This window comes from Caloenas nicobarica, chromosome 5 (assembly GCF_036013445.1).
Source record: "Caloenas nicobarica isolate bCalNic1 chromosome 5, bCalNic1.hap1, whole genome shotgun sequence".
NCBI classification, from domain to species: domain Eukaryota; kingdom Metazoa; phylum Chordata; class Aves; order Columbiformes; family Columbidae; genus Caloenas; species Caloenas nicobarica.
This window is the reverse complement of record NC_088249.1, coordinates 55,441,550-55,461,467: the sequence shown is the minus strand read 5'-3', so window position 1 is coordinate 55,461,467 and position 19,918 is coordinate 55,441,550. Positions and strand designations below refer to the sequence as shown.

At 37.6% G+C, this 19,918-nt stretch overlaps 1 protein-coding gene across 1 annotated transcript in view; it reads left to right on the top strand.

The window, feature by feature from the left end:
• The window catches only part of INSC (INSC spindle orientation adaptor protein), a 140,039-nt gene that overhangs the window by 74,472 nt on the left and 45,649 nt on the right, over positions 1–19,918 (top strand). Inside the window, exons 3-7 of the mRNA XM_065636316.1 lie at positions 959–1,304; positions 1,798–1,850; positions 3,499–3,622; positions 6,471–6,584; positions 14,149–14,274. Of these exons, the coding sequence (XP_065492388.1) occupies positions 959–1,304; positions 1,798–1,850; positions 3,499–3,622; positions 6,471–6,584; positions 14,149–14,274 (763 nt within the window). The remainder of the gene's footprint in view (positions 1–958; positions 1,305–1,797; positions 1,851–3,498; positions 3,623–6,470; positions 6,585–14,148; positions 14,275–19,918) is intronic.

The following is a 19,918-nucleotide window of genomic DNA, read 5'->3' as shown; positions in this document are numbered from 1 at the left end:
CCATGTTAGTAACGCTAGTCATGTTTAAGAAAACCTGGCTCTGTATGTGTGTATGGCTGGGGTGAGGATTAAGGTTGTTTTATTAGGATCCGGGCACCTCACTATAAGAAAAAATTCAAGGCAACCCTACGTCAAGGTTCTGAGGAACGCGAGATCCCTCACAAAGATGAACTCGGAACAGCTCAGTACAGCTGCTGTCTTGAGTATCACATTTGAGACGCTGGAGAGTTTAAAATGCAGGCCCATTACCCTTGAGTCGGAGTATACTCACCAAAGAGTTTCTTTCAGCTTCACTGGTTCACAGTATATTTTCTGTAGTGCAAAAAAGTGCGTTGGAAGTCAGATGTGCAAATTGCACAGAGAGTAGTGAGAAATAAGGGGGAAGGTAACGGACTGGTCAGGAAGCAGAATTCAGCTGAGTTTTGAGGGATTACGATGTGACAGAAGTGGATGTTGCTGACTATATCGTTCACTGTCTTGGTTTGGCTGTGTCAGTGTGGGTGGAAGGGCTTTGGAGAGATGCTGCAAGGCAGAATTTCAGTTAAGTGTCTAATAGGTAAAATGTCCAGAAAAAGCTGACAGTATAGTCCCATAAACAGCAAGCAAACACACCCATAGCTTTGCTCTTTCATCATATTAAACTCTGAATGTACAAGAAACATTTTCCCCAAGAAGTGTAGTCTAAACTTCTCTTATTTACTTCTCTAACGTCTGCTTATTTTTTGCAAATAATTTTAGAGCATGGTATGTGGTGTGCAGGTGGTTAGAAATCCAAAATCTGTGTTTGGAATACAAAGCTAAACATGTCACTGTGTTATTACAAGCACATAGTTTGTTCATTAAGTTACCTTTTGTCAAGAAAATGCAACCTGGCAGATGGATGCAACTGTATTGCTGGTGGTTATTTTAAGGTTGTTTTTCATTACCTCATTCTTCCTTCTCTTTCTCTGTCTTCTAGCATGCATTTAATTCAAGTGGACTCTGTTCAGCGATGGATGGAAGATTTGAAGTTGATGACAGACTGTGAATGTATGTGTATTCTCCAGTCCAAGCCAATCAGCACTGAGAAGGATGAACAACATGAACTTCTCCTTTCCTCACAGTATAGCACATGTGATAACTTACAGCTGCTATTAAAAAGAGCTTGGATCATAAGCACAGAATTGACCAGAATTGCTCAAAAGCTGGAGAAGAATAGATGGCAGAGAGTCCACAGCATGACAGTAAGGGTCAACTGCCATGTACGTTCAATGATAAATGAATACAATACATTCACCATGAATTCTTCAGAAGAAATGCACCAGGTAGGTTGTCTCACCTATTGTCATGTTTGTCTTGTTTAATTTTTTTATTGCAATAGTTAAAACTTTAAACGATGTGTAAGAAACCTTACATACTGATACTGGTCCCTTGTTTAAGACATTCTAATCCCTCTTCAGCTATGGAAACATTATTGATTCATTTTGGATCCTATTTTATCATAGGCCTGATTCTGAATGATAATAATGTTAAAAAATTATATTGCAAGGTTTTCTTTTTGAGGACTACTGGACTAGAGTAACTAGATGTCCCATCCGTGAGTTCCTTTGCATTTACAATGTAGAAAATACTACTTTTTTATTAACTTCAGTTTTATCTCTACTTGTTTTAGGCAGAAAAGTAGACAAAGGGTGTCCAAATGAAAGATTATGTTTCTAGAGGGTTTTCACCTAAATATCATGAAAAAATATTATTTAGTTTTAAAAAGCAATTGTATATATGGATATTGCTTTAAAACCACTTTTTATTTCTCTGCAGTTTGAAAAACTCTTAATAGACAAGTGTTCAGAATTTACAGCATTCACAGAAAGGTAATTTAAGTTTTCTAGCTGAAATATTAATTTTGCTGTTTTGTTATGTTGTAGAATTTCTAATGAGAAGTACAAATCTACCAACAACCTCAAATGTTTGAACTAGGTCCCTGCAGCTCTGAAAGGCTTTCTAAATGTTAGCCTCTGATGGGTGAAGTGAGTTGCTTTTATCTAAACTGCATCCTAATGAAAGATGGGATCTGCTGTTTCACAAAGAGCCTGGCATAGACACAAAGCTGTGTGCAAGTGGATTTTTTAGGGCTTTTAGACACCGAGGGAGAAAGTCTGGCTATAATGATATCGATGACAAAGTTCCCTTCAAGTTCTGTGGAGCCAAGATTTCAGCTGCTGTGAAAACTTGCATTGTGAGACTGTTGTACTGCATGTTCTTATATGCATATATCAAAGTGTTAGTAAATCAAACCCAAATAAATACACATTCCTTTAATTTGCAATTGTAGGTTTACTCGGCTCCTTGCACTCCAGAATGCCGAAACTGGAAAATAAGAATGTCTTTATAATTCTTCTCATGATATTTCCCTGCCTAACTTAAGTTATCCTGTTTCCTCCAGCACAGTTCAATCAGTCTTTTTCAATTTACTTTAAACACTGTGCAAGTCATTCTGCTCGGGGGATCATCAGGGAAAAAGACGCCATCTAATTATCAGGAAAGAACATTTCTTGAGCACTATTGCTTTTTGCCAAACCCACACAGCTCAGACTTTACTTTTACATTCTACTGTGAGGCACACTGATTTAACGAGATCTCTGATCTCATAATGTCTGCCCCAAATCAGCCCTCTCCCTCCTTGTCTGTTTGACAAAAAGTTGACATAGGTGAGTGAAAGACAAGTGAAGTGAAAAGGGGACCTACTGTGTAGGTGGAGACACTGATCAACCAAACTATATCTTCCATTACAGTGGCCTGCCTAAGTAGAATATGTTTTGACAATTCAAATGAATGCGTTTCTGTGAGGAAGTATTAGTTATTTCATTTGAATTGTATAAAGTTTTCCATCACTTTAACTCATTTCTTCAGTAACAGCCCAATATCACTGGTTACAGGATTGTTATACTAATTCTGTGAAGTTGCTGTATGTAATCTTCCTGCATAGAAGGCCAAATTTTACTTTTGAGTATGCTGTTTAAATTTAAATGAACTTTACTCATCTGGGCACGCATTCATTTTGGGTCCTTACCCTGCTATCATTAAACTATGGCAAAGAAGGTAAAGAAATTAAAATTATTGAACACACTTCTTTGCCAATGAAAGATGGATACATAGCTGCAGCTGAAATGCAGGCATCCTGGAGTGACTGTAACTAGTAGCATAAGTGGAAAATAACAGTTACACTGATACAAATACAGCATCTACAGCAAAATTTGACCTGCAGTCTGTGAAGTAAATTGTGACCCCAAAATTATTCATTAATGTTCATGAATAGACAAAGTTTCTGTGTAGACAAAGTTTTGATTAAAGTCTGGTGTGATGCTAATGGCACAAAGACTGTGTCCTCATGTGAACAGTAGAATTCTTATACATCCCCATTGTTAACACAGACGTCACCCATGACAATCAGCTTGATAAAACGATAGTTACCTGTTGCATCTTTTTTCCTTCATCCCTTTCCTTTCTCATTCTTTTCAGGTGCATACAAACTGAAGACGAACAGACACTGAAGTCCATGAAATCTTGTATTCATGAAACACTCACTACTGTTGCTCAGTATTTTGGTCAGTTAGTAGAGCTGCTTTTAGCACATGAGGCACAGGTTAGTTTACAGATTTTTTTTTTTTTAAATGAGGCTGTAAAATTCTTGAATATCGAGGGAAAGCATTCATTAAGAGAAGGATTATAATTACAGCTCTCAATTTTCAGCAAACTTATGATCAGTAATTCAAATACCTTGTAAAGACATTTAGGTGTTAGTATTCTCAAATTCTCCAATAACCTCAAATCTCAAACACAATGGTCTCTTGTGGGTCAATATGTTACTTACTTTTCCTGATAGGTCGTCTTCATTGCAAAACATCTAATTTTTGTACAATGTCTTGTTAATAAGACCTTTGGACAGATTTTTCTCTTCATGCAGAAACTGCTTTTCTTTAGAAACCTTGAAAAAAAGTCTCTCCTTCTCTCAGTGATTTTTATTGAAAGTTAAACTTTTTAGAAGATGTTCATATAGCAAGTATATTATTACAGCACACATTTTAACTGTATTTTGTCACTACAGTCTTTCGTACAGGTTATACGTGTGTAACCTTCCAGAAACAATGCTGTATCATTGCAGGCATGACATATAGTTTCCAGTGGTGATTAAATGTAGATAAATACATTGAGTAATTAGACTGAGACTACAAATGCTTTTTTTTTTTTTTTTTTTTCCCCATTAGACCATTCTTGAAATAATAGCAACTTGCAAGTCTAGCCAATCTGTCTTGGCTTACACTGTTTTTTTCTTGAGATCTCAGTAATCCCTTTGCACCCTCCAATCTTCCTCAAATAAAACTCCCCAAATGTAATTATGTTCAATTAATTTGTCCATATTTTACAGGTGATGTTCACAGAATCACAGAATGTCAGGGATCGGAAGGGACCTCAAAAGATCATCTAGTCCAATCCCCCTGCCAGAGCAGGAACACCCAGATGAGGTTACACAGGAAGGCATCCAGGCGGGTTTTGAATGTCTCCGGAGAAGGAGACTCCACAACCCCTCTGGGCAGCCTGTTCCAGTGTTCTGTCACCCTCACTATGAAGAAGTTTCTTCTCAAATTTAAATGGAACCTCCTGTGTTCCAGTTTATACCCATTGCCCCCTGTCTTATCATTGGTTGTCACCGAGAAGAGCCTGGCTCCATCCTCGTGACACCCACCCTTTATATATTTATAAACATTAATGAGGTCACCCCTCAGTCTCCTCTTCTCCAAGCTAAAGAGCCCCAGCTCCCTCAGCCTTTCCTCATAAGGGAGATGCTCCACTGTCCCTACAGAAAAAGAGGAAATGAGAAACTTACTGAAGAGGAAATAGTTAAATAGTATTTACTACTGTGCTAAAACAAAAGTAATGCATGGTATTGTTTAAATTTCCATGTACCTTGATGCATTAAGATTAAAAACCAGTTGTGTCTCTTTCAGAAACATCCCTTATAGTTCCTTGCTAGGAAGTGAGGATCTCCAGAGTATGTTTGCAGAGTTACAGTCAAACTAACAAGCTACTCGCTAATGTGCTGTGGTTAGGATTTATGAGAACTAAATGAAATGCCACATATGAGCTGAAGTGTGTAAATAAATTTGCATATTTCAAATTGAGTTGGTTGTGGTTGCTTTGACATTTATTCTTTTTAATCTGAGGAGTAGTTCCTCATTGCTAACAGTTCTGTCTTTGGGCACTTCGACACCTACTGTCATCTGAAATCCAGTTCTTTTTTTTTTTTTTAAGGGAGCAGAATGAACTAATTTGCACCATCTAGTGTGTATTTGTGTGGCTGAGGACTTAGAGATCATTAATGAAAATACTTTTAAGAATAGTTTTCTGAGCCAGTTAGTCAGGCTGTGTGTCCACTTCTGCCACACAAGTGCATTGTCTGTGGGTACTTTGCTGCTCTGGAGCAGACAAAGTGTCTGTGTGAGAGGCCAGAACTCTCAGCTTAAATTGTATACTCAAGAGCTTTCTTTTCCAATCAAGGTATCAGGATTTTGTTCAGGATAGGTTCATATCAAAATGTGAACTGATAAGTTATGTCTTTTATGGACTATTTTTCTAAGAGAAGATGCTACAGGTGGGAGAACACAGCCTCTTCAAGGAAAGATAATTGAAATTTGTATCAATAACAGTGTAAAATGTGGGATATTTCTTTGCACTTCTTTCTAAGTTGGATTAAATATAAAAATGCTTGCCGCCTTCCTCCTAGCAAATATGATTAATTCTACCTCTAATGATAGCATGTACTTTTGGAAAGAGTAGAATTAAACTTCATATTCTTCTGACAGCTGTGTTTCTTTATGAAGCTGCAGCGGCATACAAGGAAAAGCAAGATAACTATTTACAAAGACAAAAATATTTAATGTATTTCATACATTGGAGAAATAAACTCTATTTCTGTAGAGAACACCCTGCATTGGTCAATGATATTTTGTGTAAACTGAGAACAGTGATGAGCCTAGAGCCTTAGAAAGTAGTGTTAGAAAGGGTATAGCAATGTTCCGTATAAATAAGGCGGAAATCCTGTATCACCTTGTGATACACCTTCAGCACTAAGACAATTACTTGCCTTCTGAAAATTTTAGTTCAATGCCAGACCAAACCCAATTATAATTTACTAAATAGCTGAAGAGTTCTTTATTGAATGTTCTCACACACATAACTGTTTTCTTACTCTATTCATATTTATTTTTAAATATCACTGTTCTTGGTTATATCTATTCAAATGCAACCATAAACATGTTAGTGTTATCAGTTTGACTCCTGCCCATGTGTGGTGTTTTTTTTTCTTTCTATGCGTGAGAAATAAGATGATATGGATTAAATGAATTAGACTTTCTACTCCATTTTATTTTTAAATATAATACTAATGTTTTTCATTGGAAGTAAATTATTTTTTATTATCTTATGTCACACAGAACCTGCTGAGACAAATAGAATTGTCGGATAGTGTGTACATCACTGAGTCAGCAATTAGTAGTTTATTCAGCCTTACCCAGGAAGGTGCTCATCTGTGCCGTATCATAGCTAAGGTAAGGGGATTTATGGATTAATCCAAAGGAAACTAGTAATACAAGTGTGTTGCTTTACTTAACACAGAAGTCATTACAAGTTTTGAAATGTACAGAACAAGATGAAATCCTGTATTTCAGGGAACAAATCTAGGTTAAAGAACAACAAAAATTTCTATGAGAAACTATTTGTTCTTCTTTTGTTGCTTTTTGCAAGCCTTAGTTACAATTATACTATTAGATAGTAAAAATATATATATATAAAATGATAATAATAAAAAAGAAATAAAGACCACAACCCCAAAATATTCAATTCAGTAAAGCGCAATGCCTCTGCAAGTAACTGCAGTAGGATGGTAAGCTCCAACAAGCTTCTGGATGTTGATGCAGCTACAGTTGTCTTTGTGCCACCTGATGCATTATCACTCCCTTCAACATCTTAGACATATTTCTAGTGTCTCTCCTGACAGTATCAGCCACGGAAGTGGAGAGAAACTTTACAGTTGGCCATGCATATGGCTGACAAGTATGCAGCAAAACAGCAAGATTCTTTAGCTGTGTGTACAGAGGACATTAGGGATATTATTAAAGATGTAATTTTAAAAATACTTTGCATTGATTATTTTCCTTTTATGGAGGAATGTCATTACAGTTACTTCTGGCAGTGTGTGTTCTCATTCGCTGAGTATTTGATGCTAGCTTTTGGTATAAACAAATTATTCTGCCAAGATCAACAATACTGGCAATCCATGCAGTGTTGGCACCTTTGAGGACACTTGGATCTTGAAAAAGTGAGAAAGGCAGGGCATTGTGTGAGGTTGAGGATAGGTTAATCACATCCACAGTGTATATAGAAAGAAGAAAACCTCCTTTCCCCAGCTTCTGCTTGTGGAGTGGTGTGCCAATCCCTTGTCCTGCTCAGAAGTGAGGTTAAACAGAGGCATTTAATTCATTTTACTTCTTATCTGCCTTTAGATGGATGTTTGCACCATGAAAGTTACTGCTTTGTTCTGAAGACGGAGAATAAAGTAGACTTAGAAATGTGTAGTGGATCCTGGCAACAGCCTGAGAGGCTTAATTTTTTCTAAATTGATATTTGAGCTCCACTCAGTGGTATCCAAAAACAATGTTAGAATGTTAAGCATTGAGGAAATGCAGAACTAACAGATTGAGGAAAATTGGTATTGTGCTTTTTATCATTGTGTGAATTCCAAAACAGTTTAATTTAGCAGAAGTCTGACCTGCCATAAATCACTAAATGAATTTATTGCTAAATGCTGGATGTGTCACAGGTTTATGAGTGAGGAAATGCATCCCCTTATGCAAATAACCCTAAGTGGTGTTTGGTTGCCAAATTATAGTCGTTGCTGCATCGTCTGTCCTGTATGATTCTTTGTGCACTGTGAACTACATTTGTCCTGACTCAGTATCATCATTCACCCTCTGTATTGCCTCAGTTTTCTACGTCAGTGAGCAAGGTGTCAGAGGAGTTGTAACAGATCAAAATTTTGAATTCAGTCACTGGAGTAGTTAGCTATAACAGTGAAAGTGCAGGGTGATTTAAAAAAAAAGCAAGCTGGAACTGTGCCCACTAATTAAGGGGCTAAGAATGGATTCTGGTTTTGTAAAGATCTCAAAATTCCCCATAGATACAAAGTTCCCTTAAGAGCTGTCATTATCTTTGTAAAAACTAGCTGGAGAAATGGAATATTTGTTTACAGTGAAAGCAAAACTCAACAAATTTGTTGATGTAAACTTGATGTCTTAGTTTCTGTGACAATGTCTGATTTTGTGGAACACTGCTGATAGCATTTTTCGTGTCCCAAGATATGAAGTACAGCTCTAAAGCATACCAAAGTCTTGGACATGCAAACAAAGAACCATGATAATATTGTAAAGCTATAATATTATAGGAACTGGTTTCTCACTTTATGTTTTGGTAAGGGTTTCAGTATTCTCTTTCCATCCCTCTACTCCCCCCCTGCTGCTGAAGTATTTTTACCAAAATTTAAAAAAGGCTTTGAAATGCTAATCCCTCATGCTGAAACATCACCTATAATTTTATTCCACCTAGAGGTATTTTTTGACTTTTTTTTTTTTCTTTTAGCATGTAACTTTGTAATGTGCTGTGAAAGAGTAATGTTGCTGACTCACCCTGGCAGCCCACTAGTTGTTCTCACAAGCCGTCAGAATTATAAAGACTGAAGTCTCTAACACAAATAAGTAGTAGCAAGGGCAAGACAAGAAATGAAAGGGAAAAGCCTAAATACTACTACGGTTACTACTTCTAATCATCCTTGAATTCTGAGACAATAGAATAACCAATGTTGAGCTGTGAGTTTCAAACTGTAATACACAGTTTTCATCTACAAGCAACTTCACTGGTGGCAGCATAATGGAAACTCCACTGGTTTAGATAATTTTAAAAGCAAAAAAAGACAAGGAAAGGAAGAGCCAAGTAGAGAATTACCAGGTAAAATTTTTAGCCAAGTTTCTGTCTGCAGATCAGTTTCCTACCTTTAGAACTAAATGTTGCTAAAATATTCCTCTATCAAGTCTTATAACACATAGTTAAACATCAAACAATTTGGCTAACTTGCTGTATCATCGTCTGGGATTGTACTGCAGGAATGTGTTCACAAAAGTATTTTTTATTATATTATGGATGTATGGATTTTTTTAAAATTACATTATGGATGTATGGATTTGATGGATAGACTCCTTGGTAGATGAGGAATGGACTGAATATTTGCATCCAGAGTGGTCAACAGCATGATGTCTAGATGGAGATCAGTGATGAGTGGTGACCCACAGGGGTCCTTATTGAGACTAGTACTGTTTAATATCTTTATCGATGACGTAGTGGCATCAAGTGCACCCTCAGCAAGTTCGCAGGTGACACCAAGCTGAGTAGTGCACTTGCTGCCTGAGGGACCTGGACAAGCTTGAGAAGAGGGCCCATGTGAGCCTCATGAGGTTCAACAAGGTCAAGTTTAAGGTCCTGGACCTGAGTCAGGGCATCCCCCAATATTGTGACAGGCTGGGGGATGAAGAATCACAGAATGTTAGAGATTGGAAGGGACCTCAAAAGATCATCTAGTCCAATCCCCCTGCCAGAGCAGGAACACCTAGATGAGGTTACACAGGAAGGCGTCCGGGCGGGTTTTGAATGTCTCCGGAGAAGGAGACTCCACAACCTTCCTGGGCAGCCTGTTCCAGTATTCCATCACCCTCACTGAGAAAAAGTTTCTTCTCAAATTGAAGTGGAACCTCTTGTGTTCCAGCTTGAACCCATTACCCCTTGTCTTACTGTTGGTTGTCACCGAGAAGAGCCTGGCTCCATCCTTGTGACACCAACCCTTTATATATTTATAAACATTGAGGTCACCCCTCAGTCTCCTCTTCTCCAAGCTAAAGAGCCCCAGCTCCCTCAGCCTTTCCTCATAAGGGAGATGCTCCAGTCCCTTCATCATCTTTGTGGCCCTGCGCTGGACTCTCTCCAGCAGTTCCCTGTCCTTCTTGAACTGAGGGGCCCAGAACTGGACACAATATTCCAGATGAGGTCTCACCAGGGCAGAGTAGAGGGGAAGGAGAACCTCTCTCAACCTACTAACCACCCCCCTTCTAATACACCCCAGGATGCCATTGGCCCTCCTGGCCACAAGGGCACAGTGCTGGCTCATGGTCATCCTGCTGTCCACCAGGACCCCCAGGTCCCTTTCCCCTACACTGCTCTCTAATAGGTCATTCCCCAACCTGAGAGTAGCCCTGAAAAGAAGGACTTGGGGGTACTGGTGGATGAAAAACTGGATATGAGTTAGCAATGTACCAACTATATCCTGGGCTGCACCAAAAGAAGCATGGCCAGCAGGTTGAGGGAGGTGATTCTGCCCCTCTGCTCTGCTCTGGTGAGACCCCACCTGGAGTCCTGTGTCCAGCTCTGGAGTCCTCAGTACAGGAAAGACATGGACCTGTTGGAGAAGGGCCAGAGGAGGGACACAAAAATGATCAGAGGGCTGCAACAGCTCTGCTATGAGGATAGGCTGAGAGAGTTGGGGTTGCTCAGCCTGGAAAAGAGATGGCTTTGGGGAGATCTTATTGCAGCCTTTCAGTACTTAAAATGGGTCTTCTAAGAAAGATGGGGGCAGAATTTTAGTAGGGCTTGTTGTGACAGGACAAGGGAGTAATGGTTTTTAAACTAAAGCAGGGGAGATTCAGGCTAGACATGAGGATTAAATGTTTTATGATGAAGGTGGTGGAACACTGGAACAGGTTGCCCAAAGATGTGGTAGATGCCCTATCCCTGCAGACTTTCAAGGCCAGGCTGGACGGGGCTCTGAGCAACCTGCTCTAGTTCTAGATGTCCCTGCTCATTGCAGGGGGGTTGGACTAGATGAACTTTAAAGGTGCCTCCCAACCCAAACTGTTCTATGATTCTGTCTATGAGATTTTGATCCTGGGATCTTTCATATTAAAAGCTATAAATTAGTCTTGGTTGTTAAAACTATAACTTCATGTTCTGAGAGCGCAATGAGACACTAAAACCCAGAAATTATAAATTTTGAGTGGACTTGAGCACTTGAAGTAGACTGGTTCTAAATTGGTTTGGCTTCATAATAACCAGATGAATCAGTAAAAATCAGTTCCAGAGTTACAACAAATAAATGCTGGGACACGGTAATACAGGGAAAAAAGTGTTAATAAATCCATTTCAGTGATCATGATTAGAGTCTAATACCAACCGTACTGAAATGGTTGCTATAATAATAGTCTCCTAAAAGAGAGAGAGAGCCAGAAATTATAATGAAGATAGCCATACCTGCTTATCACACTCTTCTTTGGAGAATGCTTGACTATTTGAGTCCCATATGAATGTGCAGCAGATCACTTGCTCTGAGAGGCTTCTCATACATCTTATCTTTACCTTTGTATATCAGTTTCTTTTCTAGCAAGTATTTACTATGAAGACTTCTTCATAGATCACCTTTAAAGCTAATTATAATTGTTGTCCTCTATCATGAGGAAAGGCTTGATGAGAATTCACTGCACTTTGAGTGATTTCAGGCTGAAACTGAAAATGTTACACCTTAGAGTTGGATGCCTTTTCTCTCTCCTCTTTATTCATCCAACTCACCATGCACGGTGGGGTTTTCTGTACTCATTACTTCCTTGAGATACTTTCTGTGGTTCTACTTCAAGTGATTTTATTATCTATTGCTGGCCCTTCTGAACAGCATCTCAGGGATGTCTCCAGGAAACTGATTTCCTGTTAACCCAATATAGAAGAGAAATAGGTCATCAAGCAGTAAAGCAAGTTCTCCTCTTTTCAGATACTGCTTCACAGAGTATGTGAAGCCTGTCCTGAATGAAACTTGAATTACAGCAAGAACAGCTTTTCATGTGTTATTTTGGCATTTTCAGTTTTTGACCAGAAGTCAGAATATATAAAAGTATGCTTAGACATATCAGGAACTTTTGGAAAGGTGCAGGTTTATTTCAAAAGGAAGCAAAGCTCAGTGCTGTTATGTTTCTTTGTCTGAATGGTACTGGTTTTTCATTTGACTAATTTATATGTATCCCTGTCAGATATAGCTTTGTTATCATTCCAAAAGATACAGGAGACAAATCTTGAAAAAGGTGAATAAATTCTGGGGAATGCTGTGATCCCATTGAGGGGGGTGTTGTTGACAAGCCGTTGAATCAGACTCAGTGTTTCCTACACATTCCACATTTCACTTACAGCTCTCTAGGTTCATTATTTGTGATCAATATTTTACAGCTTGGTAATGATACGCAGGGCACAAAATAAACAGTTTAGATCTCCTCCTGACAAATGCGGTGATAAATCACTTCCCGTCCATCAGAGGCAAAAGCAGGGCGCAATTTCTCATACAGAAATCTTGAAGAATATGTGCCATCGCTTCAGCTTTACTAGTGTTGTCCACAAACTTCTGCTTATTATGAATAAAGCAGAGAATCAGGTCATCTCTGCTGAACCATGGGGACTTGCAAACTGATAATAAAATAATAATAAAAAAATCCCTGTTACTTTAGGTTTGCGGACAACACTGTAATAGCTTTTTTTCTATATTTTTCATAGATAATTCAATTACTGCTTGGGTGAAACATCAATATCCTTTTGTGGAAGGAAAAATATGACTGAAACTTCTTTCATTAGTGTACTGCCTTATTTTTATTTTAAAGGCTCAAGTATGTCTTTCTGCAGTAGGCTATATATAGAAGTACGAGACATAAAATAACTCTTACAGATACACGTGCACTTCTTACAATTCCAGAAATACATTTTACCCTTAGCAAACCTCAGTGAGCCTAATGTTTTCACTCATCTCATGGAAGTTACATATACATGTGCAAAGACATAATATAAATATTTTATCTTGTAAATATATTGAGGTGTTAATTTTGTCTAAGTCTAATTTTCTTATAAATTGGTATATATTTTTGTTAGACTGAACGTATTGCTTTGCTTGCTCTATTATGCTCTACTCTATTCCAGCAGAACTATTATACTACAAAAACGCAGAATTCTGAAATTGAGTGGTCTGAATTGTAGTCTGGAGGTTTTATGTCAGTACAACCTGTTGAGGTTTCAAATAAGAGAAAAGGTTGAGGAGAAAAAGATTATTTCTGTGAATCTGAAAAAGAAGAGTGTATATTACACTTGCTCCATGATTCCAACAATTTTAATTTACTAGTGTAATCTGAGTACTTCAGTCTGACATATTTCATCTCTCGTTAATATTTTAAATGCTTTCCTTTTCATTATATGTCTGCTTTTACACAATATAAGGCATTTGTAGTCTACCTGATGGCATAACATTTTGAAATGTAGGACAATCCAAAAAAAAACATACCACAAGAAGTGCACATATTGTCTGTATTTATTGATATCTTTCCATTTTTTATGTGAACTTTGCTAACACTTACATGTTTACAATCTGTGTTGGAAATGATTAGGTATAGCTGCTGTAAGGATGTATATGTACTCAAATCTTTGTCATTATTGCCATATTTAAAAGAAAAAAGTCTAGCAATGAGAATTTCATGTATTGGGGGATGAAGTTATGACTTGTACCTGTATAGAACTTGACAGCTATTTCCGTATTATTCCATCTGACCTTCTTTTTCAAATTTTAACATTAAGTAAATATTGTATGGAACTCAGAAATATAGAGCAATGGGAAATATATGCTAACAAAAATCTATTTTAAACTAATAGCATATGGTTGAACTGTCACCTAAATGTAATCTCAATTGCCGCCTATTGATAATTCTTTCTAATTTTTGCATAAATGTCAAATTTAATTTAAGTTGCACTTGTAATTGGTAAAAGTCAATCACTTAAGCACACCACCTACTGAGGCTATATTACTTTTTCATCACTTAGTGTATAAGCATCAATCAATTTGAGTTCTCTGTGTGAGCTTAACATCCTTTTTGTTGGTGTTGTGATGACAGCTAATTTGGATAAATTACTAAAGGAATCTGCCCCCCATCCCAATCTCAGTTAAATACTGGGGAAACATTCAATGCTGCTTTTCTGATTTTTGCTTTTCCCCTGCAGGAAGGAGGTGTAGTTGCTCTCTTTAAGATCTGTCGCCAGGATTGTTTCAGGTGCCTTTATCCTCAGACACTGAGAACGTTGGCATCCATTTGCTGTGTAGAGGAAGGGATGCACCAGCTGGAAAAGGTAGGCACTTCAGTGTTCTTTACTGACTGTGTGTCATAAAACAGAGAAGTCCTGTCTTTCATCTCTTTTAGGAATTGATAACTTGGTGGTGTTTGATACTGTGTTCCATACTTTGTTCGCTTTTCCTGTGCTGAACACATCTTCGGTTTTTACAAAGTTAGTCCAAGCAATAACATTATCCTATTCAGTTGCTTGCACAAATAAGCTTTCTAAGTGGGGATAATTTTCGTAAGACAGGTAAATATGCTAGTGACTATGCCAAAAAACCAGAGAACTCATAATTTCTGGACTCCCTGAAGTGCTTGTTTAGAAACTTCAACGTTTCAAATAACCCTTAAAAGACAGAAAGCTTTATACCTCTTTAAATCCTTTCCTGATGCTCAGGTAGGGCACTTGTGAGAGTTGTAATTGCACGGAAAGAACTGGGACACTTGTAGAAGCTGACCAATAGAAAAATGTGTCTGCTAATCAGCAATGAGTCTCATACAGGCCAATTTTAACTGGGATGGCAAACATCAAAACATTATCCAGATAAAATCATATCAAATGCTTAGGTTCCATTCCTTTCTCACTCTTGCTACATACTGCTGTGTATTGGAAAATGAACACTTCTGGTCACTAAATCATGATCTCATCCTTTGTATTTCATAAAACAGTCATCTTCTACAGCTGAATAATGGCCTCTTCAAGTTAATGATAAATGATTTCCCTGCCACTTTACATTGACGTATCTCGTAATTTACTGCCCTGAATTCAACCAAACCGTGACAGAACACCTGCAGCAAAAAGCAAGTCTCTGAGCTTACAGTAAATGAAGATGACTTAATTTTTTTTTTTTTTTTTTTTTTTTTTTTTTTTTTTTTTTTTTTTTACATAATGCTGGTTCAGACTGACACCAGAATCAGTCTAAAAGGATCTTTCATTATGTCCACTATAATAGTGGAATTAATAGAGTTAGAAATGGAAGAGATTGATTCAGCTCACCTGGTCCAATTCCTGGCAGTTTCAACATGCATTTAATGTGGCCCATATCAAAGCTGATGAAACAGGAGTCCTAGAAAAAGTAATAACTCTCAAGCTCATACATCTTTGATCTGCTTTAACGTTGATCACAAGTAAAATTGCTCAGGGTAAACCTTGTCACAATCAGGACCGGAGTAGGGATTAAGGGATGTTTAACTGAAATCCCTACCCCTGCTTTCAGTAGTTCATTTTTCACCTGGGCCTTCAATTCCTAAATAATATCTTGGCAAAACCTCAGTCTGTGACATGAGGGGCTGGATGTTAATCCGACTCACCTGACTGAACAGACAGAAGCAAATTTTCTCTGCAAGGAAAAAGTGCTAGTGGACATCAAGGAACATAGGCCAGTAAAATGTTATGTCACTGGTAAATAATCTGTCAGCTGGTGACAGCCCACGTTTGCCAGTTTATAGAGCCAAGGAAGGATAGTAAACAAGAAAGTTTTACTACTCTTCGTACTCTCTTTTCACTGTTCTTGTACACCTACTTAGAAGTGACAAGATATTCTGACTCTAGGGAGTCAATGGAAAGTACATGGATCAGATGACCAGTATATTGATGTGAACAGCACTCCAGTTTTTTATGTTGCCTTTAAATAAGAGTGTTTTCTTTTCTTCTTTCAAAATTTGAAGTACCCTTGCAAAGTACAAAAAAGAGAGTTAACAATATTACCATTCCTATCATCACAGAAATTACCATAGGACTTCTTACCTGGCAGAAAGGGTGGCTTCTATTATCCAACTAAGTACATGGGTGGTGGGGTATCATTTAATTTGCTTTAATGTGAATATCATTATGCCACCTAGTGCATTAAAACACCAGTGCAATTTGAACTTGATTTTTAATGGCAGAAACTTCATTCAAACAAATAAAGCTTGGTCTCCAAACAATTCAGATTAGGTATTTCAGGATTTAAAAAATTATTAAAATATTAAAAAATATTAAAATATTCCCCCTCCCCCCCTCAAAAAAAATCCACCTTCCCCCTCTATAAGATTTCACAACCATTAAAGTGTTTGAAAGACCACTTAAACAAAGCAGCAGGAGCTATCATTTCTAATGGTACATTTCTCTGCGAGGTGAACTAAAAGGGGCCGTATACTTTCTGCAGTAATTGCAGTTCTTAATTACTAGAGACATTAGGAATATTGTTTATTTATCCAAAGCTTTTTTATCTTGTCAATTCAGTAGCAACACAAGAAAGGTAACAAGAACATCTATGCTAATGCAAATGGTTATTTAGAAAGCAAACAAGGAATTCAGTAGATCACAGGCAATCCAAGCAGAGAGTATTTGACCATTTTTCTTGCATTTTAAGATACCTGAATATTGGGCTTTCTTTATAATTAGTGCAAATTTAATATTAATTATGTTATACTTGTTTTAAAGCATTTGTCTTGAGTGAATTTTTGGATTGCAATGTGGAAATACTGTCCTCATTTACTAACAAAAGAAAGTAACATTTGTGTGCTTATTTCTAAAGATGTAGGAAATTGCCTATTTTTAACAAAAACATTTTCAGTAATAAATTAGGCAATTAAAGTAGAAAGGTAGTGAAGAAGTAGTCTCATTTTGTGACTGAGAATCGTGTGTGAATAAATGTTGTTCTGTGAAAACTTGTGCTCCACAAGTGGTAATTCTGGTGCTTCAGGCTGTTTATGGATGTTTGATTGTTTGCTACACTTTAACTTCATAATCCACTGTGACACCAGCAGGTTTGAGACCATTGTTTGGTCTCAGCTGCCCGACCATTCCCACTTCAGAGGAGTGGTGTGACCCTGGCAGAGCAATCAGAATTTTCCTCCTTTACATTACTACCGTAGCTGCCTCACCCTGTGCCAAAGAGAGTTTTGTCAACTTGAGCATGCTAAGTTTTTAGGAGAAAGCCCACTGCATGAGAAAGGATGGTTATTTTTGGTCTAGGCACTTCAGAGTTTATGCAGAGACAGCATATAATACAGATATAGATAATATATAATCCAGGTAATAGATAGTACAGAAAATAGCTGAAATGGCTAAAATGAGAAGAATGGAAAAGAGTTTGGGGGAGAGGAGCGTGACTGGAAACTGAAGAACAGTAGTAGTGCTGCACATGCAAACCTTCTTGTGTATCCAGCCCTGGACAGAAATGCAATGATATAGAAGGAGATTGGTTCTCAACACAGACATTTGTTGAGGGTTCTAGAGGGAAGAATATCTGAATCTTCACAAGCGTGCTTTGACAAGCTAATTCACCTCAAGGGTTCTCATGTAGAAAGGACTGTTGAAGGCACAGAGCCGAGAAAGTTTAACGTATGCATTTCATGAAACTTAAGGTAAAAAAAAAAATGGTGGCCTTGATTGTCTGATAACTGTACTTCAAATAGCATTTTCATTGTCAAGACACACATAAAATCTAACAGATTATTGTCTTCAACATGAAACAACCTTGCCTGGAAAAAGGATTTGTATTTGAATACAGTCGCACATCTTTAACACGTTGTTTGCCTAAAGCAGCTCTTCAGCCCTTTCCCTTCCTGAGGCTGCATTAGGTTCTTGTTTTGCAGGGCTCTGAGCAAAGTCCTCCCTGTGCAGATGCTGACATGTGGCCTCATTAATGTCTAGAGACTGGCAGTTTTTCTGCTTCAGGTCTGTCCATACAACACTTGTTGACTGATGCTAGAATTTCCAATTTTTGCCATGCACTGAAGCTCAGTTGTGTGATTTTCACTGAGGCAAGCTTCCTATGTGATAAAAGAACTGCAGATTGTCCAGAAATAAACAGCAAACAGGTAGGGCAATGTACTTCAATTTTTACCGTGCGTGTGAAACATTATTACATTTAAAAGCTGCAACTCAGAAGGGACCTAGATCGAGGCTCATCTGCCACAAAAACATGATGATTTATACAAATAGTCATTCAAGCAGCTGTCTAAATATTAACACCATGCAGTGTATGTTTACTTGTACTATTTAAACTACTCCAGAAAGCAAGACACCTGGAATCAACTCATTAAGAGAAGATATTCCAAAGAGGCTGGTGACAACTGTAGTTACTTTCATTAATAAAACCTCCTTTTAAACAAATGACGTGATTTTTATCACTGTGCTTTAAGCAAAATTGCCAAGGTATAGATTATAAATTACTTTACATGCTTCATTTAAACCACATCATATCAACTTACTTACCTCCAGAAAAATAATCTGAAGAAAGAGAAAGCAAGTACAAAGTGTCTAATTTTTGTGCTTGGGAAACTGTATGAATTTCGTGAAGACTTCTTAAACACGAGTAACCTAAAATCTGTTGTTCACTGTGAACCTAGTCTGATTTTTAAGAACAACTGTACTTTTATATGTAGTAATAATTTCTGCATGACGGGGATGTAGTCTGTCAACGATATATTTGAAAAATGAGCTTTTGGTGGGAATTAAGTAAAATATTTATTACAGAACCTGCAACTACAATTTATTCATAGCTTTTGGGCAAATGTGAGCTGATTAATTCATTCAGCTGTAGCTGCTTTGAACTTTCAGTTTCCAACATTAACCTCAGTCAAAACCAGGGAGTAACTGTTTCAGATGAAGTATATGTGTTGCCTTAAATCTCAGCTGCTGAAACCACTAAGGTACATGTAGCTGAAGGGTGAGACAGAGGTGAGAAATATGGAGAGGGCTTTGATTATGAGAGCTTGGATGACCTGGTATGAGGGTACAGTCACCACTTCTAAAATCTGAACACAAAATTTAGCTGGTGGCCCATGGATTTCATTGTCACGGCATATGAATGCTCCACAATCGTGAATGTGTTTGTTTTTTTTTTCATAGTGCCTGGTATATGATGGAAATAACTTTGTACCATACAAGAGAGAGCAAATTTGCCTGATCTGAATGAACTATATGGCTGTCTTCGTATTTACATATTCCAAATGCAAAATACCAGGAGAAGCAGAACATTATTAATGGTCTCCTAGAAAAGGTGTGTGAGAGTGCCAGTGATTAGAAAGGAGAGACCCATAAGTTGCTACTTTTAAAAGCATGTCTGCAGGTTGTTTTCTTATTTTAAGAAGTGCAGTAGTGTGCAGCTTTCTAAGAAGCAGTGAAATGTTGATTTTTATTATGGCAAGTAGCAGCTTATTCACAGGACTTCCAGCAAGGAGAAAATCTCAGGAAGTGCAGAGGTCTGCCTTAACCTGTTAGCTTCTCTCACCCCCCAGAGAACAGCTTTGTGCTAAAATTTCTTTTTTTCTGGTTATTACATGAAAAATTCTTCAGGCCTATTTCAGTGGTTTTGCACCCACTTAGTTTTAGAACAAGAGATTAGATGGTCTTATAAGATGATAAAAATTGCATAGATATTTTATTCTAAAATTAGTTGAATTCAAGAGTTTAAAAGATTAAGCATTAATTGTTTTAAGAAAAATATTTTCAAAAACCTCCATAGTTTTCAAAACTTAGTTTTAGTTCATGGAAAGTCAAATTTTATGCTATTCTGCCTCCTGAGTGAGACAGGGCAAGGCTGGGTATTAACAACAAAATAAAGGACTTTTAGAAGTCATTAGAAGGGGATAAGTTGTAGAGGAGCCTTTCTCTTGTCTCTTTCCCACAAGAACAGGTAACATTCAAAGCTGTAATCCTTTTTGAG